Source organism: Myotis nattereri (genome assembly GCF_964212035.1).
Source record: "Myotis nattereri genome assembly, chromosome: X".
NCBI classification, from domain to species: domain Eukaryota; kingdom Metazoa; phylum Chordata; class Mammalia; order Chiroptera; family Vespertilionidae; genus Myotis; species Myotis nattereri.
The window spans coordinates 29,442,164-29,470,057 of record NC_138078.1 but is presented as its reverse complement, the minus strand read 5'-3'; the positions used below and the strand labels follow the sequence as shown (position 1 = coordinate 29,470,057).

Sequence of the window (27,894 nt, the reverse complement as noted above, 5' to 3'; positions counted from 1 at the left end):
GCTGGTTTAGTGGTGATAAACTCCTTTAGCCTTTCTTTTTCTGGGAAGTTCTTTATTTCACTATCTATCTTGAATGATAGCCTTGCTAGATATAATAATCTTGGTTTAAGATCCTTGCTTTTCATTACCTGGAATACTTTATGCCATTCCATTCTGGCCTATAGAGTTTCTGATGAAAAATAATCTGACAGCCTTATGGGAGCTCCTTTGTAGATAACAAGTTGCTTTTCTCTTGCTGCCTTTAAGATTCTCTCTTTGTCTTTAATTTTTGGCATTTTAATTATGATGTATCTGAGCATGGGCCTGTTTGGGTTCTTCTTGCTTGGGAATCTCTGTATCTCCTGAACTTGTGTGACGTTTTCCTTCATCAGGTTAGGGAAGTTTTCTGTCATTATTTCTTCAAACAGGTTCTCTATCTCTTGCTCATTTTTCTTCACCTTCAGTTACTCCTATGATGTGAATATTGTTACTTTTCATGTTGTCCCACAGCTCCCTTAAGGTATCCTCCTGTTTTTTTTTTATTTTTTATTTTCTTTTTGGTTCTGTGATTGATTTTTTTTCTACCCTGTCTTCTAATTCACTTATCTGATCTTCAGCTTCCCCTACTCTGCTATGTATTCCGTCCAATGTGTTCTTTATTAGTGCTATGTCATTCTTCATTTCTCACTGGTCTTTTTTCATAGTTACTATACCTTTTCTCATGCTGTTGAGCATCATTGCCATCATTATTCTAACTCTGTATCTGATAAATTTCTTATGTCCATTACATTTAGCTTTTCTTTTGGAGAATTTCCTTTTTCTTTCATTTGGGGTTGTTTTTTTTGTCTCCCTATTTTTGGTGCGTGTTTGGGTTTGTATCTATGTATTATGTAGATCTGCTATGACTCCCAACCTCTAGTGCAGGTCAATGACAGATGCTGTTTGTGACTGGCCCTGAGTACCCTGTCTGGAGCTATCAGCAATCCACAGCTTGCGGCTCCCTCTGCTGGGGCTGGGTGCCTTTGGAAAGACCAGGATATGCACCAGGGTCTGCTCTTCCTAGCCCCAGTCCCAGAAGGAAATCAGGCAAAGTCTCAAAGCCTTCAGAGATATGCCTCTTCCTGCAGTCTGAATGTCATTCAGTCGATTTGCCTCATGCTATCAACCACAGGGTTGTGTGAGAGGTTTCCCAACAGAGTGGGGCAATCTCCCCCACCCTCCCTGCCCCAGGCAAAAGCTGCCTGGATGGTAAAGTTCTGCAGGAGAAAGATAAGATGTCCTCTGCAGCATGAGGGAATGACTCATCACAGGGGACTGAGGTGGCTGCCTTCTGAGCTCTAACCCCAGAGCCCCCATCCCTGTATTATGCTCACACAGCTCTAGTCCACTCTTCCCACCTTCTGTTGGACCCCAAGGTGAGTGGCTACATAGGAATTTTTGTGTGTTGGCTCTTTAAGAGGTTGCCTGCATTTGCAGCCATCTCTCCTTGGCAGGCCAGCAACTCTGCTGATTTTCACAGCCAGATGTTATGTTGGCATCTTTCTCAGTCCTGGTACTCTCATCTGGGCAGCCAGCTTGGAGTTTAGATCCATGAGTTCTCAGTGGGAACTTCTTATAGCTGAGATATCCCTCCATAACTTCAGCTGCCATTTGTGGGAGCCTGGCCAGCCCTCTTGTACCTCCACACTTCCTATCAGTCTCTATGGGGTCTCCACTTTCCATCTTTGGTCATCAGGGGCCTCTCCAGCTAGTCTTCGGTTGATTATTCAAGATGGCTTGTCTGTATTTTAGTTGTAATTCCAGATTGGTTGTGGGAGAGTGTTGGTGTAGCTTCCACTTACTCCGCCAACATTTTGGAATGTCTCTCACTTCTATTTTATAAGGAATCCACCCATGTTTTATTCTAATACCTATGTGCTTTCATTTTTATAATTAAATATTCAAGCTATATTAAATTTATCCATATACATGGAATGAAGAATGTATTCAATGTTATCAATTTTCTATATGGGATTAATTATCCAAAAACCACTATTTGTGAAAGTTAACTGATTTGAAATGCTATCTTCATGGAATTCCCATATGCATTTTTGTCTTTTTCTGGATTCCCTAGATTTCTTTGGTTTTTCTTTCTTTTGATATGCAAATATCATATTTTTAAATTATAGGTGCTTTAGTGTCTAGTAGGACTAAGTGCTTTCTCCTCCAGCTCATATTTTAAAAATAATTGTTCTAAATTTGGAATGAACTGTTAGCTCCAGGAAGTGAATGAGGTGGCAAATAGTACTTCTAATGGAATCACCCTACATTTACACATTAGTGATAACTGACATTTTTTCCCCATTCATGATCTACCCAAGAGCAAGAATTGCTTTATTTTATTTTTCTCACTTGAGCATTATTTAAGGTGCTTCTCAGTTCTTTTTTTTTTTTAAATATATTTTTATTGATTTTTTACAGAGAGGAAGGGAGATAGAGAGTTAGAAACATCGATGAGAGATAACCATCGATCAGCTGCCTCCTACACACCTCCTACTGAGGATGTGCCCGCAACCAAGGTACATGCCCTTGACCGGAATCGAACCTGGGACCTTTCAGTCCGCAGGCCGATGCTCTATCCACTGAGCCAAACCAGTCAGGGCTGCTTCTCAGTTCTTAGGATACATTTTCTCCTGTCTTAGTTTTCAGTGTTACTAGAGGATTTTTTCCAGCACCTTTATACGTGTTTAGCAGGAAGCTGGAAAAAGCACTGTCTTTTGACTGGGCAATTCATTAGATTAAACAATCTAATACAACATATCCTAAACTCAATTTCTGAGCTAAACGCGATCTGTTTTACTACATTTACATACAGTACCTACATAAACTACAGATATATTAGCTTTTTTTATGTTATAGTTATCATTCTTGAGATTCAAAACCTTAATAAATATCTGGGGAGAAATATGCGAATTTTATTTTACATCCTAGAGGCCCAGTGCACTAAATTTGTGCATGGGGGGGTCCCTCAGCCCGGCCTGCAACCTCTCACAATCTGGGACCCCTAGGGGATGTCTGACTACTAGTTTAGGGACCACTTGTCCCCAACTGCTCGCCTGCCTGCCTGCTCGCTCCTAACCACTTACCTGCCTGCCTGCATGCTCCTAAACGCTTGTCTGCCTGCCTGCTCGCTCCTAACGACTTGCCTACCTGCGTGTTCAGTGCACGTCATAGCGACAGGTCGTTCTGGCCTTCTGTCATAATTGTCGCTTGTGCTTTTATATATAGAGATGTATGCATTTTATGAGAGGTATACTTTACAGAATTTTTGAGTGCCTGATAATAATTCATTTTTGGTATCAATAAATATTAAATAATGAATTCATTGTATTATTAGTTTTGCTTTTGAAATCTGCTATTGCCTAGTTAGACTTAGCATTCAAATTTAATTCACTGTATTTTAAAACTTCTATTTTGATTGCTGCTTTGATTAAAAGAATTGGAAATATTTATGCATTGATCTCCTATTTGGTATACAGAAATTTTACAATGCTTTAATGGCTATGAAGTTTCCTGCCTTCTTAGAACAAAATCTCCTCAAGAGAATAAAGTGAATATAAGCCTCATTTTAGTAAGGAAAGTATTCTATCCAGGAAGATTCATTTTTAATTGCTTTACTGATATTATAGTACTATTCCCCACAGCATAATTTTTAATATTTAGCATGGCATTAGAAATGGCCCACGTTGGGCAATCAAAGAGATACTAAAAAACATACCAGCAGCCTAAGTCATATTATTATTTTTGTTATAGTGCTTTATTTTAAATAAGAATACATTTTTTTTATTTTTAAATCATCAAGGCATCAAAACCACGGCTTTTCATTAACCCAATGGTTCTCAACCTGTGGGTCACGACCCCTTTGGCGGTCGAACGACCCTTTCACAGGGCTCGCCTAAGACCATCCTGCATATCAGATATTTATATTACGATTCATAATAGTAGCAACATTACAGTTATGAAGCAGCAATGAAAATAATTTTATAGTTGGGTCACAACATGAGGAACTGTATTTAAAGGGCCAGAAGGTTGAGAACCACTGCATGAACCATTTACACAAATGAAATCTATGCACTTTCTACTTGAAAATTTATATTTCAATAACTGATTTTGGGGAAAAATAATCTTTAAATTATGACTAAAAAGGAAAAGAATCACTAATGTGGTGGTTTGGAGAAGAGTCCATTTATTGATTCTTTGGAGATATTATGAGGCTTTATTATGTCCCTCCCACCCAAGTCATACCTTGAAGCCCTAATCACCAATATTTTAGATTGCAGCTATATTTGGAGATAGGGCCTTTAAAAGAGGTGGCTAAGTTAAAGTAAGACTGTTAGGGTGAGACCCTAATCCAATTTGACTGGTGTCCTTATAAGAATAAGAAAATTGCATGTAGACATTCACTAGGGATGTGCTCACACAAAAGAAAGACAATGTGAGGACATAGTGAGATAGTAGCCATCCACAAACCAAGAAGAGACATCTCAAAAGAAACCAAACCTGCCAATCTCCTTATCTTAGACTTCTAGTCTCCAGCATTTTGAAAATATAAATTTGTTTAAGCCACCCAGTCTGGTATTTTGTTACTGAAGCCCTAGCAAACTATATAAGAAATTATCTTTTCTTTCATGTTATCTCAGAGGTGGAGGCATGGGATGACATTGAATTTTCTGACAGAAAATCTAAATTCAAGCTCTCAAAACACAGTTGTATAGAGAAACTTGACTGTGATTGCCATTTGGCTGCTATGATCATGGAAAAGCTAGGGATGAGGAATTCTTCTCTTCTTGCTTGTATCTCATTGAATGAATGTGGATATCTACCAAATAGCAAGAAAAGCATTCCAAGGATTGAATTTCCTGTGAAAGGAGTAGAAACTGTTGCTTATTTACCTTGTCTATCTTTTACAGAGCTAGCTAATGTCTGTGATTAAAAAACAAATCTTTATTGCTGAAAGTATTACATATGGCCCCCATTTTTTCCCCATTGACTCCCTCTACCCATTATTTGCCCCTCCCAGCCTAGGCCTTCACCATATTATTGTCTATGTCTATGAATTATGCACATAAGTTTGTTGGTTAATCTCTCTCCACCCATCCCCCCCACACCAGGATTCCCTCTGAGATTCATCAGTCTATTCCATGCTTCTATGTCTCTGGATCTATTTTGTTCATCAGTTTATTGTGTTCATTAGATTCCACATATGAGTGAGATCATGTGATACTTGTCTTTCTCTGACTGGCTTATTTCGCTTAGCATAATACTCTCCAGTTACATCCATGCTGTTGCAAATGGTAAAAATTCCTTCTTTTTACCACACCATAGTATTCCATTATGTAGATGTGCCACAGTTTTTTAATCTACTCATCTACTGATGGACACTTAGACTATTTCCAAATCTTAGCTATGGTAAACTTAAAAACATTATATGTCCCAAACCGGACATTTTTTTCTAAGAAGCATGAATTTGTATATGGTCCCCAATAATATGTAAAAGTAAGTGTGATCTTTCACTTAGTGTTTGCTTTTTCTATACTAGATCCTTTAACCCTTTGCGGTCGTTTGTCTACTCTCAGCCACCAAAGCTTTTTTACCGTTCCGGTCATATGTCTGCTCTCAGCCACCACAGCAAGGAACCGTACGAATCTTAACTCTATTCATTCATGTATCAGTTCATAATTTCTCTGAAAGCTCTTAAGTGTCTAAGCGACCTTGTCACGAACCAAAACACTGCCCTGACAAATCAGAGATATCCAAACTCAATATAAACAAACGCGGTCGTTCCACACTCGCCATGCAAAACACCGTGGCGAGTCAGTCGCCTTTTGAGAGTGAAGAAATTGACAAGCTTCGGAGATACTTCACAGAATTTCAAATAAAGCTTTACAAATTACGTTTAACTGTAATTAGGCATTCTCGCTTGTTAAGATATTTCAAAATAATACGCCAAAATGGCAAAAAGAAAGTTACTGAAAGAAGTGTACTGCGAATCTGAAAGTAACGATGAAGAGTTTTATTTTGGCACCTTGAATACTGACTCTGACATAGAAAGTGATAACGTTTGTAGTGATTCTACTAGTAGTGACGTAGTTCCAAAAAAGAATTAATAAATATTGTTTATCCTTCATAATCTTGCATGCTATGTATCACTGCTCTTTCAATGGAAATTAATTCCGACCAGTATGACACCCATGTCCAAATTTAATACGACCGCAAAGGATTAATAGCGTCTACTTTGGACAACTTCTTTATTAAATCACAGACATTATCCATTCTTCTACTGATGGGCACTTGGGCTGTTTCCTGATCTTAGCTATTGTAAATTGTGCTGCTATGAAAATAGGAGTGCATATATACTTTCTGATGAGTGTTTATGTGTCTTAGGATATATTCATGGAAGTAAGATCACTGAGTCAAATGACAGTTCCATTATTAATTTTTTGAGGACCCTCCATACTGTTGTCCACAGTGGCGGCACCAATTTGCAAACTTAGTCTCTACAAGTTCAAGAAGAGTTAAATCATATTAAGCAGGTTATAATGGCATGAAATTAGAAATCAACTACAATAAAACACTAAAAAACATTCAAACACATGAATGCAAAATAACATGCTATTAAAAATGAATGGTTAAGAGATCAAAGAAGAAATAAAAAATAGCCTGTAAACAAATGAAAATGAACACACAAAAAAGCAAATAAACCTGAGAGAGAAGTTTATAGCACTATAGGCTTACCTCAAAGAACAAGAAAAACTTTTAAAAAGTTATCTAACCCTACAACTTAAATAATTAAAAAGAGAACAACAAGAAAAAGCCCAGAGTAAGTAGAAGGAATGAAATAATATCAAAGCAGAAATAAATAACATAGAGACTTAAAAAACAATGCAAAAGATCAATAAAACCAAGAGCTGATTCTTTGAAAAGATAAACAAGATTGATGAACCTCTAGCCACACTCATCCAAAAGTAAACATAGAGGACCCAAATAAACAAAATCAGAAACAAAAGAGGTGAAGTAACAACTGACCCCACAAAAATACAAAGGATCTACAAAAAGATACTATGAATGACTTTATTCCAATGAACTGGACAACCTAGAAAAAATGGACATATTCCTAGAAAAATACAATCTTTAAAACTCAATCAGGAAGAATCAGAAAACTTGAATAGGCTGATAACTACTGATGAAATTGAAGCAGTAATTAAAAAAAAAACACACCAAAAAAACAAACAAACAAGAAAAACTTCCAGAGAACACAAGCACTAGTCTGGATGGCTTCACAGGGGAGTTTTACCAAACATTCAAAGAAGAACTAACACCTATCCTCCTCAAACTATTCCAAAAAAATTCAAGAGGAAGGAACAGTTACAAGCTATTTCTATGAGGCCAGCATTACCCTAATTCACAAACCAGATAAATACATCACAAAGAAAGAAAATTACAGTCTCATATCCATGATGAACATAGATGCTAAAATCCTCAACAAAATATTAGCAAATAAGATCCAGCAATACATTAAAAAGGTCATACACCATGTCCAAGTGGGATTTATTCTGGGGAAGCAAGGTTGGTACAATATTTGCAAATCAATAAATGTGATACGTCACATAAACAGATTGCAAAACAAAAATCACATTATCATATCAATTGATACAGAAAACGCCTTGTACAAAATTGAACACCATTTTTTGATAAAAACTCAGCAAAGTGGAAAGAGAGGGATCATACCTCAACATAATAAAGGCCATATATGACAAACTTATAACCAACATCATACTCAATGGGCAAAAATTAAAACCATTTTTGCCTAAGAATAGGAACAAGACAGAGATGTCCACTTTCACCAATCTTGTTCAACATAGTACTGGAAGTCCTAGCCATAGCAATCAGATAAGAAGAAAAAATAAAAGGCATCCAAATTGGAAAGGAGCAAGTAAAACTCTCAGAGAAACCAAGATGGCAGCATAGGTAAACACCGGAAATTGCTGCCTCGCACAACCACTTCAAAAATAGAACTAAAAGACAGAACGGACATCATCCAGAACCACAGGAAGGCTGGCTGAGTGGAAATTCTACAACTAGAAGGAAAGAGAAAAGCACACTGAGACTCAGAGGAGGTAAGGAAGTAAAGTGCAGAGGTACGGAGGCGCACACAGAAAGGGCTGGCAACTGAGGTCGCGGTGCCTATGGAAAGGGCTGGCAACTGAGGACACGGCGCATGTGGAAAGGGCTGGCAGATGAGGATGCTGCTCATGTGGAAGGGGCTAGCAACTGGTGTGTGGTTGTCTTTTTCAGCCAGGAGGAAGTCTCAAGCTCCTGACTGCTCTGAACTCCGGTTCCAGGCGAGTCTCTGGGAACCCAGACTCTTACGGGGAGAAACTGGACTGTCTGGCATCGGTCGAAACTCAAGGGCAGCTTTCTCTCAGAGGTGCTTGCAGCAATTACCGGGACACTGAGAAGCGGGGCCTCTTAGGTCAGGACTGAGGAGCAGCCATAGCTGTTTGCTCTGCCCTGTTGATCCCCTGAGACCCCGACCCACCCAAGTTGTGGGCAGAGGCTTTTGCATATGAAAGGCCTGGCCCTTTGCAATATGAAAATTACCTAACAAACTGCAGCAGGATCAGAGAAACCCAGAAGTTCCAAAAGAAGGCCCAAAGCCCCACAGCAGCTTGCATTACTTCACAGCTGGGCTCCTGCTTAGTAGCCTCAGGTAGAGACTAAATTAGCACCTCCTTACAGATCCAAGAGCCAGTGTACCCAGTGGTCAGAGTGGGACCATCCAGATTACAACTCCTCAGATCCATAAGGGACACATTCAGGGGGAAGACTCAGTGAGCACCAAAGCTCCACTGAAGCAAGTCTTGCCCCAGAAGGGTTTCTCCAGCACAGAAGTTCTGCCACTGCAGACACAGCTGATTCTCACAGCCAATTGGCCTGGAGGTCAATTCCTCCCAGTGATACCTACAACAATCAAGGCTTAACTACAAGACTGTGCACAAAACCCACAAAGGGGTGCATCAAGAGTGTTCACCTCCGGTAATTGGGGAGGCTGAGCCACTGGGTCCTATAGGACACCTAGCACAGAAAGCCACTCTATCAACACAGGGAAGCATAAAAAATGAGGAGACAAAGAAACAAGTCACAAATGACAGAAATGGAGGAAAGCAAACGACTGGATATAGAGTTCAAAACCACACTTATAAGGTTTTTCAAGAATTTTCTAGAAACCGCTGATAAATTTAGTAAGACCCTTAATAAGTTTAGTGAAACTGCTGACAAATTTAGTGAGACCCTCAAGAAATCTAGTGAGACCCTCGAGGTTATGAAAAAGGACCAACTAGAAATTAAGCATACGTTGACTAAAATCAAGAATATTATACAAAGTTCCAACAGCAGACTAGAGGATCTCAAGAATCAAGCTAAAGATTTGAAATACGAAGAAGCAAAAAAAAAAAAAAAAAACCCAACCAAAAGAACAATAAGAAAAAAGAATCCAAAAATATGAAGATAGTGTAAGGAGACTCTGGGACAACTTTAAGCATACCAACATCCAAATTATGGGGGTGCCAGAAGATGAGAGAGAGCAATATATCGAAAACCTATTTGAAGAAATAATGACAGAAAACTTCCCCTACCTGGTGAAAGAAATAGACTTACAAGTCCAGGAAGCACAGAGAACCCCAAACAAAAGGAATCCAAAGAGGACCACACCAAGACACATCATAATTAAAATGCCAAGAGCAAAAGACAAAGAGAGAATCTTAAAAGCAGCAAGAGAAAAACAGTCAGTTACCTACAAGGGAGTACCCATACGACTGTCAGCTGATTTCTCAACAGAAACTTTGCAGGCCAGAAGGGAATGGCAAGAAATATTCAAAGTAATGAATAGCAGGAACCTACAACCAAGATTACTTTATCCAGCAAAGCTATCATTCAGAATTGAAGGTCAGATAAAGAGCGTCACAGATAAGAAAAAGCTAAAGGAGTTCATCTCCACCAAACCAGGATTATATGAAATGCTGAAAGGTATCCTTTAAGAAGAGGAAGAAGAAGAAAAAGGTAAAGATAAAAATTATGAACAACAAATACACATCTATCAACAAGTGAATCTAAAACTCAAGTGAATAAATAATCTGATGAACAGAATAAACTGGTGAATATAATAGAATCAAAGGCATAGAAAGGAATGGACTGACTATTCTCGGAGGGGAAAGAAGTATGGGGGGTGCGGGAAGAGATTGGACATAAATCGTACACCTATGGATGAGGACAGTGGCGGGGGGGGGGTAAGGGCAGAGGGTGGGGTGGGAAACAGCTGGAGGCGAGCTATGGGGGGAAAAAGAGGAACAACTGTAATAATCTGAACAATAAAGATTTAATAAAAAAAAAAGAAAGTAAAACTCATTTTTCACAGATGACATGATATTGTACATAGAAAACCCTAAAGACTCCATAAAAAACTATTAGATTTAATAAATGAATTTGGCAATGTAGCAGGATACAAAATTAAAAACCAGAAATCTATGGCATTTTTATGCACCAATAATGAACTCTCAGAAAGGGAAACTAAAAAAACAATCCCATTTACCACTGCAACAAAAACAATTAAGATACTTAGGAATAAACTTAACCAAAGAGGTAAAAGACCTGTACTCAGAAAACTACTGAACATTTATGTTTGCTTTTTTAAAATCTAAGAATACATCAGCAAAAATAAAAACAAAATAATACTCAAAGAAAATATTAATTTTAATGTAAACACTTCATTGCTGACTCAAAGTCAGTGAAAATCCACTATCAGAGTTTTGTTACCAGCAACAGTTTTCTGTCATGAAAGGCCATCAGGCAGTTGCTGCATAGCCGCTGACAGTGAGAGAAGAGTTTTGAGCTTCACATGAATGTGTTTGCAATAGAATATCTCGATGCTTCTTCCAACCTGAATATTCTATTCTTTATAAATAGAAAAGATAACTAAGATTAAAAAATTAGTGTCAGGGAACTGAATATTGTCTTGAAAAGTAGCTAATTTTAATTTCAATTGAAATTACCCACAGGGAATTTTAAGATAATGTCTACTAATACTACTACTGGTACAACTAATATACCTTACTGATCAGTTACTATGCCTTCCTTGTCCTCTGCACTGTACTAAATAGTGTGTGTGTGTGTATTTGTGTGTGTGTGTGTGTGTGTGTGTGTGTATGTGTATGTGTATAATCTCTCTTTTCACCTGCAGGAATACACTTCAATAAAGTATAGAGCATGAGCTTTAGAAGTTTAAATCCATGCTGTTACTCACTACTCCTGAAACTGAAAAAGTCATTTAAATTTCTAAGTGAGGTTTTCTTCAAATGTAAAAGGAAGCTAATATAATACACCTATCAAGGTTTTGCTATGGCAAAGGTATTACTGTGGCTCCATCCATATAATCCCATTTTGTACAGCATACATTAACTCTACACTATTTTATTCTCTTATTCATTCAGAAAAATACTATGTGCCATGCACTGTAATTAGCATTAAGGATAAAACAGAGAAGAAAATAAATTCCCTGCTTTCATGGGTCCTGCATTCTAGAATGTGTTGGGAGGGTGAGGATAGAAGTAAAACAATAAACAAAATTCACTATATGCATGGTTTTTATTGAGTAAATACATTTTTAAGTGTTAGAGAAGGTGTGGAAATTAATATAGGGTGATTGAGGAAGGCCTCTGTAATAAAATGAGCAGGGTGCCTAACTAAGTTTGAGAAACCTCATAGATACCCGTGGGCTAAATACTGAGATATAAGGTGGCTATATGAGTCTTGATTTAAGGAGGGGCCAAAGTAGGACTATCAATTCAGAAGTTGTTGCAAGCTCATGTGTGACTAAATGAGATCCCAGGTGAAATGAGTGTGAATAGAAATGAAAAGAGGAGAGAAGACTAAGCCTTGGAGCTCTGGGAAGTCAGGGGGACAGGAACAGAGGAAAAATATGCAAAAGAAAATGAGAAGAGCTTCCTAGAGAGATAGAAGAAGAATCAAAGGAGAATCGAGTCTTGGAATGCAACTGTTTCTTAAACAGTGAGAAATCAGATACATCAAGTAGAGCTCATGAGTTGAGCAAAATGAGGACAACATATAGATGATTAGGTCTGGCAAGATTACTGATGAACTTTAAAAGAGCAATGTTAGTCCCGCTGGCATGGCTCAATAGTTGAGCATTGACCTATGAACCAGGAGGTCACAGTTTGATTCCTGGTTAGGGCACATGCCCAGGTTGCAGGCTTGATCCCCAGTGTGGGATGTGCAGGAGGCAGCTGATCAATGATTCTCTCTCATCATTGATGTGTCTACCTCTCTTTTCCTTTCCCTTCCTCTCTGCAATCAATACAAATATATTTTTTAAAAAGAGCAGTATTAGTAGACAGATGGGAAATAAAGCTGGATTTTCTTGGGTTCAAAAAATAATGGTATAAGAAGTGAAGACAGTGAGTATAGACCAGCTTCCAAGTTGTTCTGCTATATAGGATCAGAGAAATGGGATAGTAGCTAGCAGAGATAAGGGATAAAGGGGCATGTCTTTTAACATCGAGTGCTTTGATTGCATGTGTATGTTGATAGAAATAAGAATTATTATAGAAAAGACACAAGGGAGAACTGGAGAGCTCCACACAGTTGAGTAGGTGTGTGGTTCAACGAACAAGCAGAGGGATGGCCAGAAGAGCACAGAGAGCTTTCTGATATAATGGGAGGGATCACAAGGCACATGGATGAAAACAAAATTAGAGTGATCAATATAATGGAAGAATCAGACAAGACTCTGATTTGACTAAATATACTTAATGACACAGTATCAATTATGAGAAGGGGAGGAAATGATGAATGTCAGTAGTAGTTATCAGGTTTTAATTCACTGCAGTAAATTTTATTATATCAAATTTTACTAAAGGAAAATCAAGTTCTATCAAAAGTCCATGCACTCACAATTGTATTTCTCTACAGTCCTTTCTCTCTATCTATGCATCTATACATACCATGCTACCTGTTTTAAAAGCCTTATGTTCTATAACTCTTAAGCAGTCCTTTCTTTGTTAGAATATGTACCTATATTTGTGAAACTAAAACACTGCATATAATGGTGGAAAAGAGAAATGGCACAGTGCCTTGGGCTCCATTTTACAAGCCCAGACTTTATAAACTATTTAAATACGTTTAATTTCTGTTCTCATGATAGAAATGTTCTAGTGGTATAAGTTGGTCTAAATTTTCGGTTATAGAGATTTCTCTGAAGGACAGGCATCCAGGCATCTTTGTATACCAAGAGCTGTAGCTTTGTTGTTTTTGGTGTCAACCCCTTGCCCCCAATAGAATCAGTAGCTTCACTGGCTAGTTAGGAAATAAATGCTATAAATGTTAATTATAAATCTATGTGATTGGAACCTGAACTCATTTGTGAGAAAATTGGTCACTTGATATAATAGGAAGGGAAATTTTATTTAAAATGTGAAATTATGCTCAGTTGCCAACATAATTTAGTAAACATTCATGACAATTGTCTGGAGATCTGGGCCTGCTTTATGTGCAGGCAGCAGCACACATCAATAAATGTCACTAAACACTGAGTTTTGAAGACATTTTCAACTTCATTAGTGGGAACATTTAAATCAAAAACATAATTTTTGCAAATAACATTTTTATTATTGATGTCAAAATACATGATATATGTTAACTAAAATCAACATTAGACATTAAATGAAGCTATCTAGCCGAAACTGGTTTGGCTCAGTGGACAGAGCGTCGGCCTGCGGACTGAAGGGTCCCAGGTTCAATTCCGGTCAAGGGCATGTACCTGGGTTGCAGGCACGTCCCGAGTGGGGGGCGTGCAGGAGGCAGCTGATCGATGTTTCTCTCTCATCGATGTTTCTAGCTCTCTATCTCTCTCCCTTCCTCTCTGTAAAAAATAAATAAAATATATATTTAAAAAAAATAAATGAAGCTATCTAAATGTTTTCTGTACCTTCTTAAAACCTGACTCTTCCCTGAGAACTCACTGGTTCCATACAATCAGAAAAATCCTCATCACTTCACTATTATTAATAGTGGCATTAAGTATCCTAATTAATTTATTTATATTCTTTGATTTTTACATTTTAATATTTTGTGGCATTTTATGTCATCCCAAAATAAATTATAAAACTAAGAGAATCATAATATATAAATGGACAGAAAATCTATATTGGATTATGTACAAATATTAGAAACAATTATATTTTCTTCATGAGGGAAGTTGTGATAAAGATCTTAGCACCATTTACATGTGATAATAAAATGAATAGCACTTAATGATGGCTCCTTCTGCTCTTTTAAAATACATATATTTTTTATTTGAGAGAGGAAGGGAAAAGGAGAGAGAGATAAAAACATCAATGATGAGAGAGAATCATCGATCAGCTGCCTCCTGCACTCTCTCACCAGGGATCGAGCCAGCAACCTAGGCATGTGCCCTTGACTGGAATTAAACTTGGGACCCTTCACTCCGCAGGCCAACACTCTATCCAGTGAACCAAACCAGCTAGGGTGGCTCTTTCTGCTCTTATCAAGGGACCAGGGATTCCGTTAAATGCCCAGTTACTATAGGAAAGGAAATCCATTACAGCTACCAAGATTCAGGAAGAAGAAAACTGGCAAAAGGTAATGAGTGGTTGTGCGTAGACACAACAGGGAAATACTAAAAGGATGTTTCATAAAGTGCATTCATCATATCCATTTTATGAGATAACTAAAAAAAATATACGTCTAATCATTCTATAAGATTTAATTATGACTTGTCCATAGAGCTTTCGATAGGAGAGAATTTCAGTTGTGTACTTATTTTCTGCTCATGGAGAGCATGCAATTTATATCCATTTAATCTTACTTTTAAACTTAAATATGCAAAGGGATGTCAGCTAAAAGAAGGAAAAAACAATTTCAATTCAGGTGTAATTGGATTTTTGACATATCACATAAATAGAGATCTGATTACATTTGGCAGATCCATATTGATTTTCATTTTAAATTCTTCTCAGCTAACATACTTTCTTATTTCTGGGATTTTTTTTTTCTTTAAATTAAATAAAGGTTTGAAACGATAAGAAATTTTAATTAACCTCACTGACTGAATGTAATATGTACCTTGGAATTGGACTCTGATATTTTTTCATACCAAAACAAACATAATGATAAATTTAATATTTGTGTAGTATAAAAGAGAAATTTTGTTTTTTAGAATGTACAAACAGGTCATAAGGCATGGCTTAGAACGTATTTTCACTTATCAGAGTCTAAAAATTAAAACAAAAATGTGAAGACTACAAAATTACATTGTTTCTCAAGTGACCCAAATGTGCTAAAGCTGTCACCACCTATACTATGTCTCCAAACTTTCTTTACAGTATCCATCTCTTTGAGGCTCTTGCAGAGAAGCTAATGTATTCTATGTTCTTCCATACCAGTGGTTTCTGTGTCAGTGATCTTCATTCATTAGTTATGCCACAATTTCTTCTATATTTTATGCACGTGGCTCAATTTTAAGCATGTTTTACTGTTTTCCCAAAACAGGCACTTGATACTTGAGCCCAACATAATAAAAATATTATCAGAGCAATAAAAATTGAAAGAGTATATTCCATTTTACAAAACAAAATTTCACTTTCTAACTCACATTTTGTTTGATTCCAAAACTCATGGAAAAGAATATAATTTTCCTTTCATTTTACTATCTGAGCAATTTATTCTAAACTGTCTTTTCTAGCACCTAAGAAAAAAAGTATTCATTTACTGATGGGCTGGAAATTTGCAAAGAGAAAATGAATCAAGTATGACTCCTAGGTTTTCAGCAAGATAAACTAGATAAATAATAGTGTCATCAACTGAGATGGAGAAACCTTTGAGGAACAAATTAGCCTAAGGGTGAGGGGACAAGTGTATCAAGAGTAATATTTAGTAAGAGATACCTACTAAATATCCATGCAGTTAAAACTCAAGTATGGAGCTAGAGATATAAATTAAGAGTTTATGGTGGGTGGATAGTATGCACAGCCTGAAAGAAATGATCAGAAGGATAATATAACTGGAGAAGAGGTAAGGCTGAACACTAAATCAAGGCAACACCTAGAGTTCTGATCGCAGATAAGAGACAGAATAGAAGACTCAGAAAGAATGAACAATGACATAGGAGGAAAACCAAAAGCCAAGTCAATATGACAATTCAAGGAGAGAAAAGTCAACTATACCAAATGCTACTAAGAAGTATAGTAAAATAAGGACATAGCATTGACCTATAGATATTGCAATATGCAAATCATGATTTTCTTGACAAAAGCAATTTCAGTTGAGTTGTTAAGATTAAATCTTCACTGAAGTGAGTTAGACCATTGAGAATAGAGACAAAGAAGTAGAAACAGTGAATATAGATAGCTCTTTCTAGGAAATCATGGTGATTGCCTTTAAAGCTATTTAAGTTCTAAAAGATATATCCTTGGGTATGTCATTTCTATTGATTGTAACAAGGATTCCAAAATTAAAATGATATTAATGTTAATAATAAAAGTAGTAGCAACAACAACTAAAGGAAAATTATTATCCTATACATTTGTATATCCCTCTATATGCAGAAAATGCTTTGAGACAGAGTTTCGGATTCACATTTATTATCTGGATTAATGCTGATTAATTCACCTTAATGAATCATTATTGGCATAACTCATGTTGTTTAAAAATACACTTTCTCATTTTGAGGATTATGTATAATTTATATGAAATATAATGACATAAAAATAAAGAAAATTGTATTATTTTATTCTGGAGAAGAATTTTGGCTTTCATTCACCGGCAATATAACCAAGCTGTAATTGTGGAATGCTCTCTTGTGAATTTATGCAATAATTTTGTGAAAACAAACATTTAAGTTGAGTGGTTTGTGTCATCACTTAAAGACTATAGATAAGTAATATGAGTAGTATTGTAATGTACCCCGTGAATCACAGAAGGACGCCTCAAGAAGTTGAATTAAAGAGTCACATTTATTGCAATCCAGGACTAAGAGGGGGCCATGCACTCCAAATCTCACAGTGTCCTCCCTAGCCCCACATCAGATTTATATAGGCAAAGATCACAAAGGTATTGATTACATCCCACTGTGGGAAACAGTATGGAATTTCCTCAAAAAAACAGAAAATGGCCCTGGCTGGTTTGGCTCAGTGGATAGAACATTGGCCTGTGGACTGAAGGGTCCAGGGTTCAATTCTGGTCAAGGGCACATGCCCAGGTTGTGGGCTCGTTCCCTGTTGGGGGGCATGCAGGAGGCAGTCGATCAATGATTCTCTCTCACCATTGATGTTTCTGTCTCTCTTTCCCTCTCCCTTCCTCTGAAGTCAATAAAAATATATTTAAAAAAACACACTAAAAATGGGACTCCCATTTGACCCAGTGATCCTACTTTTAGAAATCAGAAACACCAATCAGAAGAATATATGTACCCCCATGTTCATAGCAACACAATTTACAATAGCTAAGATTTGAAAAAAAATCAAGTGCCCAGATGAGTGGATAAAAAGCTGTGACACATTTAAACAATGGTATACTATGCCGCTATAAAAAAGAAAGAACTCTTACCATTTGCAACAGTATGGATGGACCTGGAGAGTATTATGCTAAGCAAAATATGTTAGCCAGAGAAAAATAAGTATCACATGATCTCACTCATATATAAAAGGTAATGAAAAAAAAATGAACTGATGAAAAAAATAGATGTAGAGACATATAAGCATGAAAAGTCTTTAGGACCTCAGAGGGAAGGCAGGGGAGATAGAGTGGGTGGGAAGAGATCAACCAAAGAACTTGTTTGCATATGTGTATAACCCATGGACACAGACAATAGGGTGGTGAAGGCCTGGGGTGGGAGACTGGGGTAGGCTAGAAGAGGTCAATGGGGAAAAAAAGGGGACATATGTAATACAGTGGGGCCTTAACTTACGAGTTTAATTCGTTCCGTGACAGAGCTCATAACTCAAATTACTCGTATGTCAAATCAACAGTGAACGAGTGAGACACGTGATGCTGGGCTGATGTTGTGGCGTTCACTGTGACGTTCGCTATGCCAACTAGCAGTGGGGTATCTGAAGCTGGCTCATAACCCGAATTTTAGCTCACAACTCAAAGCAAAAAATCGGCTGAGAGACGGCTCATATATCGAAAAACTCATTAGTCGGGACACTTGTAAGTCAAGGCCCCACTATACTTTCAACAATAAAGATTTAAGAAAAAATAAAGTGGAATACTGAAATTTTTTAAAGTTAAATGAAAATGGCACTAACTAAAATTATGTCTGGTTAATTTTAATAATACATATATAAAATTATGTAAAAACATATATACCTGCTGTTTTAAAGAAAAAGATTAAGTGGAATAGAGCAACATGGTCAAATGTATCCTTCCCATCTGCTTTTCTGCGAGGAATCATTATCTAACCAGAAAAGGATTCCTTGATATTGTGATTACTCTGATGACAACAATCTAAATTAAGGCTCTAAATATTTTATTTTAGATTAAAGATAAAACTTAATTAGCCCTTATAGAAATTATTAAGATTGTGTAAAATGTTTTGAATAGTGTGCTGATTGCTAGCCATTATATCATGGAATATCAAGAGCACTAAAGAGATAGAATAGTCATTATGTAATAATACTTTTAAGTATATTAATCTTTCTCATGAAAATGATTAAAGGATTTTCCTTCTTCAGCAGAGAAAACTTATAGTTTTAACTAAAGCCTTTATATTATCTAGAAAGCCATATGAGAAAATATAACAGTGAGCTCTTGCATTTAAATTCAGAAATAAAATATTAAGTATAAATAATCACAAAAGTAGCTTGTATTATGAGACGACAAATTGTATATTTTTTGTTGCTATCAAAGCACAAAAAGAGTGAGCTATATTGTTAATACTATCACTGTTTTGAGAGGTGCTCTAAAATGGATTTGAGCATGCTTTGATCATTAGAACACATGCAACAAATATTTAAAAAATAAAATTTAAGCATTTCTGAAGACACAAAGTTGGTGAACTAATAAAAATCCATAAAGTGTATATTGATATAGTTTCAGTTATCACAGAAATGTCATTTTTTCCTACATGTACAGTTGTAATTTAAGTTATAAATTAATTTTAATTATATATATATAAATTATAATTTAGTTATAATTTAAATTTTAAATAACCCTAATAAATATTCTATCAGATTTCTTTCCAAAAGTAGTCAAGTTTAGTATAAAGTTCATATGGATAATGAAACAGGGGAGAATAGCCAATAAAACTCTGAAAAGAGAATGTAATGTGAAAGAGGTATCCTTACACACATATTAAGGCACATTATAAAGCCTCTCTAATGGAGACAGTGTAGTTTTGGTCTTTAAGACAGGTTTAGTGGAATAGTAGAGATAACCCAGAAAGAACCCAAGTATATATGGCAGTGTAGTCATGACAATGTTAACATATCAAATCAGGAAGATAATATGGGCTTTAGAATAAATCTGAAAGAAAGAAAGCCACTTGGATAAATGGAGGGAGGTACCATGTTCTTAGATTAAAAGACCCAATAACTCAATATTTCTCAGATGCTAGTTGCCCCCATATCAATGTATAGTTCCAATACAATTCAAATTAAAGTCCTAGCAGGGGTGTATCTGGAAATTCTAAAACTCATGAAAGTGCAAAGGATCTAGAATAACTAAGAAAATGTTAAAGACCAGGAATATTTTCGAAGACTTATGTTACCACATCCAGACTTGTCATAGAGTTGTAAAAGTTAAGACAGTATGATATTATTGCAAAGACAGAAGAATAAACAACTGGAACTGAAGAGAGAGTCCAGAAACAGACTCATAAACATACTGTCACTGGATTTGGGAGAAAAGTGTTACTGTAATTCAATGAAGGACAGGATGCTTTTTCTATAAAAGGTGCTAGGATGATCTGGTATATATAATGAATAAAATGGCCCTTGACTCCTACATGTCACCATATTTATAATTATTGAGGTATGTATCAGGAAAAGTAAGTAATACTTCTAGTAAAAAGAGAGATATATCTTCATGACTTCATATGCCAAGCTATCGAGATTATGGCCAGCATACAGTACCTAGATATCAGCGCTTTGTGAGAACTGTCTTCAGCTGAAGAGTCACTGAAACTCCTTTTCAGGGTAGACTGCACTTAACAATGGATTGATGTGGGCAGTGGGGGAGGGAGGATGAAGCTATATCCTGGCCTCCTCATCCCAAATTGGGGCAACTCTGAAGAGCTATAGTAATTTCAGTGCTTGCCATGTTTTATCTGAAACCTTTATACCTATCTTCTCCCTCTGTTCAGTCTTGTTTCATTTTCTTCCCCCAGTGGTGTAGACCATGAGAGCACTCCCTAATAAATGTCCTGCACAATAACCTCCTCCTCAGAGACTGCTTCCCAGGAAAACTGTTTTGCAACAGTGATAATTATAATACTTCTGAGTGAAATATGAAGATATTTAAAATTTTTATTTCATTATTTATTGATTGATGTTTTACAACTATCTTCTATTTATGACTGTATTGAGTGATTGGGTAGGAGCACAAGTCCTACATTCAAAGCCAAGCTCCAGCATATATTGGGGGTGTGACCTTGGAACTAACTCCTACATGTCTCGGTATATTCATCTCTAACATCGGGGTATTAATAGAATCTATCATACTGTTGGGAGGACTAAAGCAATTACTATTTATAAAGCACTTAAATAGACCCTGGCAAACAGTACATTGCTATTGCTCATGGCAAGTAACACTGTTTTCCATTAAAATACTATTAAGTAAATAATCATTTAGGTGACACAAAGATGTGCCAAAATTTGTAAAGGTGGAATATGAATGAATAACTGAAATTTGGTGATATTTTAAAAATTAAAATGTTGAATAAAATAGAGAATATAAAGAATTAGGGATATGATAAGGAAGAACAAGGTTTGATTATTTTAAAAATATAGATATACGTACAAAGTTGGATACTTTAAAATATAGATTTAATATAAATACAGAAATAGATATCTACTATTCTGTAAAAAATCCATTTCAAGAAAACTGGTATTCACCACGGTAACAAGACTATTTAATCAATAAGCAATTGATGAAAATTAAAATAATTTGTCTAGTAAATGTTTCACCTAGATGACAAATGAATTTCAGAAGCAAAAAATTGTTACTTATTTTTAAATTCATTTTTCAGAAATATATGAAATATATTCCCTGGCATGTACTGGCAGTGTACTAGGTCTTATCTACGGTATATATATAAAAGCCTAAGTGACCGAATGATTGAATGACCAGTCAACTGGTCGCTATGACATGCACTGACAACCAGGGGGAAGACACTCAATGCAGAAGCTTCCCCCTGGTGGTCAGTGCATTCCTACAGCCAACCTCCTACAGCTGGCCAACCTCCTGCAGTCCCTCCCTGCAGCTGGCTGCCCCGATCAGCCCCAAACAGGACTGGGCGAGACGGCCCCAATTGGCCCTGATCGCCGGCCAGGCCAAGCGACCCCACCCATGCACAAATTCGTGCACTGGGCCTCTAGTTTGTTATAAAACAACAAGAATAAAAAATCAGGAATAATCTTTGTATTTAGCTATCTTCACTTATACAAACAATACTAAGAACCCATACTTATATATAAATTAGGGCTTAGACATGTATTCACATAAGTAATTGCATTTGTACTTCAAATAAATCTCTTATTAGGTAAAATTGATTTTTCATTCTTTATAATGTCCAAAATGGGGTCTAGAAAGTACAGAAAATAGCTCAAGCTAATACAGTTTCCCATGGTAAAGTCAAAACCAGAACACAAATTCCCAGACTAAGAAGTTTAAAGCCTAATCCCTGTATTTTGGCTGCCCTTCCCAAGGTCATAGAGTGAATTTTATGCATATGTAGATTTATAAAGCAGCACCTTGTTCTCTAGTGCTACAGTATGGTATATAATAAAGGGGGGGCGATATTTAGGAGGCTATCATTTAAATCAACATCTATTTAAATATTAGTGATCTTGAACATAGTTTCATTCTTTGGCCATCTGTACTTCCTCTTTTTTGAAAGGTTGTTTTACTCCTTTTAATATATTGCAAATAAATAAAAGAAGAGTTTGAAGTAATATACAAGAAGTTCAACTTTGCCATTAAGCAACTGTTTTGATTTAATGTAAGTTAATGTTGTTGAATTGCAATCTCCTTGATTCAATAACAATAATACTAACACCCACCTCATGGAGTTGTGAATTAATGAGATTTAGGATGCTGATAGAAATGAATACAGTAAATATAAATGAAAGTCATGAACCTATTTGTATTGGGGTGTTAGTAGTGGTTACTGATTTCAGTTACCACTTCTGCATTATGTTAATATAATTAATATTTTATCATATTTACATAACTATTATTAGATTTTTTTGCAATTAAAAACATTATTTTAAAACATTTTAAAGAAATTCATATTTTGGGGGCTTTTGATTGTTAAGCAACTTAATTATTTCTTATGCTTTAGATTTTTTTCCTATTCATCAGTATGAAGGTGGGATGATTAATATACGTAAAATAGATGTCTACCCTGTAATAATTTTTCAGGGAATCATTAGCTTTGCAAAGATGCAATTATTTTTCATAAGTATGAGTAACTTTAGTACACTAGCTATTTTTAATTTTCCAAAATCATCTTTGGCTCACACACTTATGGATTAAGTGGTAGGATAGTCTACTACTTTACAAGTTGTACTTATGTGATATATAAAGAAAAATAGCAAAGATAAAATGAATATACAAAAAGTTTACACTATCCATGTTTTTCTATCAACTTATTAAAATTTGTCAAAATTTTTAATTGGTGCATTTAATTTTTATCAAATATTTATTAAGACATCAGACATAGTTCATCTTCTCTAAAATGTGATAGCAGATAGAATAACAGAATATAAGGTAGAAATTCTGTACCGTGTGATTGATCCATACTAAGCTTGAAGGCAGCAGTCTCAATGAGGAAGCTATCGCACTGAATGCCAAGGGTGAGATTCTTTGGCATTTCCCGATCTAATAAAAGTATAAAGAAATATTACACTTCAATGTCACATTTAAGAGAAAAAAAATATCAGTGGAGACTGAAACTGAATCAAAACTCTCCTCTAATGACAAATTTCTCACATGATTATTTTTAAAACATTATAAAATCAACTCATAAATCCGTGGAATTTTTATTTAAACTACTCAAATAACAGATATTACTGGGACCCTGTTTGAGCCAACAATTTAATTTGGATCGTAGTAGTTAATATTTACATATGCATAAATATACATTTATGAAACTAACAAAAATTTAAACCAATAATTACAAAATCAGTCAATTATCCAAGACATACTAACTGGCTACATAACAGGTAATTGCTTTCAGGGCTACCATTTATAAAAGATAAAATCTTTGTCAGCATAGGCATTTATAACTTTAAGTATATTGAACTAGATATCAGCTGACACTATCCTTGGAAAGAAATGGGAATGAATAATGTTACAATCGCTATGAAGGGGATTTTGCAACATACAGTAAAATAGTATATCTATATATCTCTATATACCTATATATGTATATATGTATATATATATTTATATATATCTATATCTATCTATATAGATACATACACACACACACACACACACACACACACTGAGTGGCCAGATTATTATGACCACCCCATCAGTACTTTGTTGGGCCACCTTTTACCATCAATACTGTGGCGATTCTTCCTGGCATTGACTCCACGAGATGTTGAAAGGTGATGCGAGGAATCTGACACCATGCCAGATGAATGGCACTGTCCAGTTCTGTGAGACTTGATGGTTGTGGAACCAGCTGCCTGATGGCTCTTGTCACTTCGTCCCACAAATGCTCAATTGGATTGAGATCTGGTGATTGTGGGGGCCACCTAAGCAAGGTAAAGTCTCCCTCATGTTCTTGAAACCACTCCTGCACAATGTGAGCACCGCGGCATGGCGCATTGTCTTGTTGGAAGAAGCCATCTCCATTGGGATACGCCATCAACATGATAGGATGAACTTGATCAGCAACGATACTTAGGCATGTTGTGCTAGTCAGACGTTGTTCCATACGAATTAAAGAGCCCAAATCATGCCAGGAAAACATGCCCTAAACCATAACACTGCCCCACCAGCTTGAAGGGTTGTACTCATGCATGTGGGGTGCATGTTTTCATGCTGTTTCCCCAAATTCTCACTCTGCCATCTGCATGATGCAACTGGAAATGTGATTCATCGAACCACATGACTTTTTTCCAATGCTCAACTGTCCAATCCTTGTGTTCCTGTGCGAATTGGAGACGTTTTATCTTGGTAACTGCAGACAGCAAAGGTGTTTGAACAGGCCTTCAGCTTCTCTATCCCATACGATGCGGTGTACGGCTAATTTGCCTACAAACGTCAGGTGGTCATAATAATCTGGCCTCTCAGTATATATCCAAGCTAATAAAATCAGCAAGGATAATAGACATAATAATTAATATTGGTAGGGAAAGTTAATGGATATTAAAACCATCAAGGAAAGGTTATAAGGCAGGAAGGTATTCATATTGTCTCAAATTATCCCCCCAAAATTATTTATTATTAGTTATAAGGGAAAAAGATGACCTTTATACTATAACAAACAGTCTGGAAGACATGACCTTAACCAAGTGATTAAACTTAGCTTCCCCATAATGGGACTGACATTTGGTGCCTCCTGATGTGTTACAATGAGAAATACACATCTCCTATATGGTATTCTTACCAAAATGCTTAGTTTGAACTTGAAATAATGAAAAAACAACAAGGAAATCCACAAAGTGCAATATTCTATAAGACAACTGGCCTGGACTCTTCAAAATGCCAATATCATAAAAGACAGAATAAAGTAGGAGGGGATCTTTAGATTAAATGAGACTTAAGAGACCTGATAACCAAATGCAGTGCATAATCCTTGATTGGATCCTGGGTTAGAAAAAAGAGAAACTAAGATATAAAGAGACTGTTATACATTTGATACTTCAACTTCTCTACCTACCAATCTCCAATCTCCCAATGCTGCTTATTTATTCATTCGAATATTGAAATAGCTGATTGTCTGAATTTGGGAGAGATTTTGAGAGTGTGGGACTTTTTCTTACACCTATTTATCTGTCTTCTTATGTATAAGGTTATGCACACCTTGACTGGCAGTTTACAATGATCACTACATATTTAACATCAATATTTATTCAGCCCTGGAGATACCTTAGTTAAGATTCAGAGCGCGTCCAGAAACAAGATTTCATAAACTAATTCTAACATGTAAAATCGAATACACTAAGTAGTGCCTCTATATGTCCTGCAGGTGTGATTAACTTATAACTATGCTATAGTGTATGCTTTATTATCTTACTGCTAGTGAAAACGAAGGTTATAACTAACTGAGTAAACAATAGCTTAATATAGTACTACTAGAGGCCCGGTGCACAAAAATTTGTGCACTCGGGGGGAAGGGAGGGTCCCTCAGCCCGGCCTGTGCCCTCTTGCAGTCTGGGACCCCTCAGGAGATAACAACCTGCTGGCTTAGGCCCGCTCCCTGGTGGCAGAGGGCAGGCCAAATCCCTAGGTGCAGCCCTTGGTTGGGCTCAGAACAGGGCTGATTGGGGAGTTGGGGCGCCGCCCCCTGTCATGCACAAAGCAGGGCGGATTGGGAGGTTGCGATGCCACCCTCAGTCACGCTCAGGGTAGGGCCGATTAGGGGGTGGCGGCGCCACCCCCTGTCACGCACAGAGCAGGGCCAATCAAGGGGGTTGGGGCTCCCTACCCTGTCATGCACAGAGCAGGGTCGATCAGGGGGTTGGGGAGCCCCCCCCTGTCACACACAGAGCAAGGCCCATCAGGGGGTTGGGGAGCTCCCCCCTGTCACGCACAGAGCAGGTCCCATCAGGGGGGTTGGGGCTCTGAACCCTGTCATGCACAGAGCAGGGCCAATCAGGGGGTTGGGGCGCTGCTCCCTGTCATGCACAGAGCAGGGCCCATCAGGGGGGTTGGGGCTTCGTACCCTGTCATGCACAGAGCAGGGTCGATCAGGGGGTTGGGGAGCTCCCCACTATCACACATAGAGCAGGGCCGATCAGGGGGTTGAGGAGCTCCCCCCGTCACTCACAGAGTAGGGCCAATAGGGGAGTTGCGGCACCGCCCCCTGTCACACACAGAGCTGCAGGGCGATCAGGGGGTTTGGGCTCCACCCTCTATCACCCACAGAGCAGGGCCGATAAGGGGTTGGGGCGCCGCCACTGTCACACTCAGGGCAGGGCCGATGGGGAGGTTATGGCTCTATCCCATCACACAAAGAGCAGGGCCCGTGCGGAGGGGTTGGGGTGCCGCCCTCTATCACCCACAGAGCAGGGCCGATAGGGAGGTTGTGGCCCCGCCTCCTGTCACACACAGAGCTGCAGAGCGATCAGGGGGTTGGGGAGCTCCCCACTATCAGGCACAGAGCAGGGCTGATCAGGGGGTTGGGGCGCCTTCCCCTGTCACGAACAGAGCAGGGTGGATAGGAAGGTTGTGGCCCCGCCCCCTGTCACACACAGAGCCGCACGGTGATCAGGGGGTTTGGGCGCTGGCCCCTGTCACGCTGATCCCGGTGCCAGGAGGCCTCACGGCTCCACTGATCCCGGTGCTGGGAGGCATATTACCCTTTTACTATATAGGATAGAGGCCTGGTTCATGGGTCGGGGCTGGCTGGTTTGCCCTGAAGGGTATCCTGGATCAGGGTGGGGGTCCCCACTGGGATGCCTGGCCAGCCTGGATGAGGGGATGATGGCTGTTTGCAGCTGGTCACACACCCTTAAGGGTGGGGGTCCCCACTGGGGTGCCTGGCCAGTCTGGGAGAGGGGCTGAGGGCTGTTTTCAGGCTGGCGGGTGACTGAAGCTCCCAACTGCTCCTCTTTTTCTTTTTTTTTAATTCTGAGCCAGCTTTAGCTCTGGCTCCAGCTCTTAGGCCTCTGCTGCTGAAAGCAGGTATCTGGTTTGTTTGGGTTCTACAATTGAAACACTGTATCAACTCCAGCTCTGAGATCCCGGCTGACTGAAAGCAGGTTTCTGGGGTTTTGTTTAGCTTCTATATTTGTAACAATGTTTCAAACTGCAAGCTCAGAGGCCGGCAGTGGCAGGTGGGGAACGTTGGAATCCTCCATCACTGAAGCAAGCAAGCCTCATGTTTGCTTCAAGCTGCCTGGCTGCTGGCCGCCATCTTGGCTGGCAGTTAATTTGCATATCACCCGATTAGCCAATGGGAAGGGTAGCGGAGGTACGGCTAATTACCATGTTTCTCTTTTATTGGATAGGATGTTTACATTTGTCAACCCACAAAATGAAAGTTGATATTTATAAAACTAATGTACTGTGTTGATTGGCATGAACACCTTTATCCTTACATTTATTTTATTTTGTTCTTCAATAAAACTATACAATGCAATATAAAGCTCATGTATCACAGAATTATACATTTGAATCCCATATAATCTTATTAACCAATTAACCTGATAACTTTAATTAAAAAACTACTGATGTCTGGAAAAGAACCCACTTATATTTAAACATTTGAATAAAATCACTATCATATTTAAATTTGGATTAAGTAAAAAGATTGAATAATCTCAATACTACAGATATTTTAGTAGAAAAGTAATCAAAACTTTGCATGTATCAACTAATTTATGCAACTTTTAGGTATGTATATAATCCATAGTGGTATTTCACATGTAGAATACCACACAACAA

General features: G+C 37.6%; 1 protein-coding gene across 1 annotated transcript in view; it reads right to left on the bottom strand.

The window, feature by feature from the left end:
• CFAP47 (cilia and flagella associated protein 47) overlaps window positions 1-27,894 on the bottom strand; it is a gene marked incomplete at both ends in the record, with an annotated part of 442,463 nt that overhangs the window by 40,728 nt on the left and 373,841 nt on the right. Inside the window, one exon of the mRNA XM_081081612.1 lies at window positions 23,053-23,148. Within this exon, the coding sequence (XP_080937738.1) occupies window positions 23,053-23,148 (96 nt within the window). The remainder of the gene's footprint in view (window positions 1-23,052; window positions 23,149-27,894) is intronic.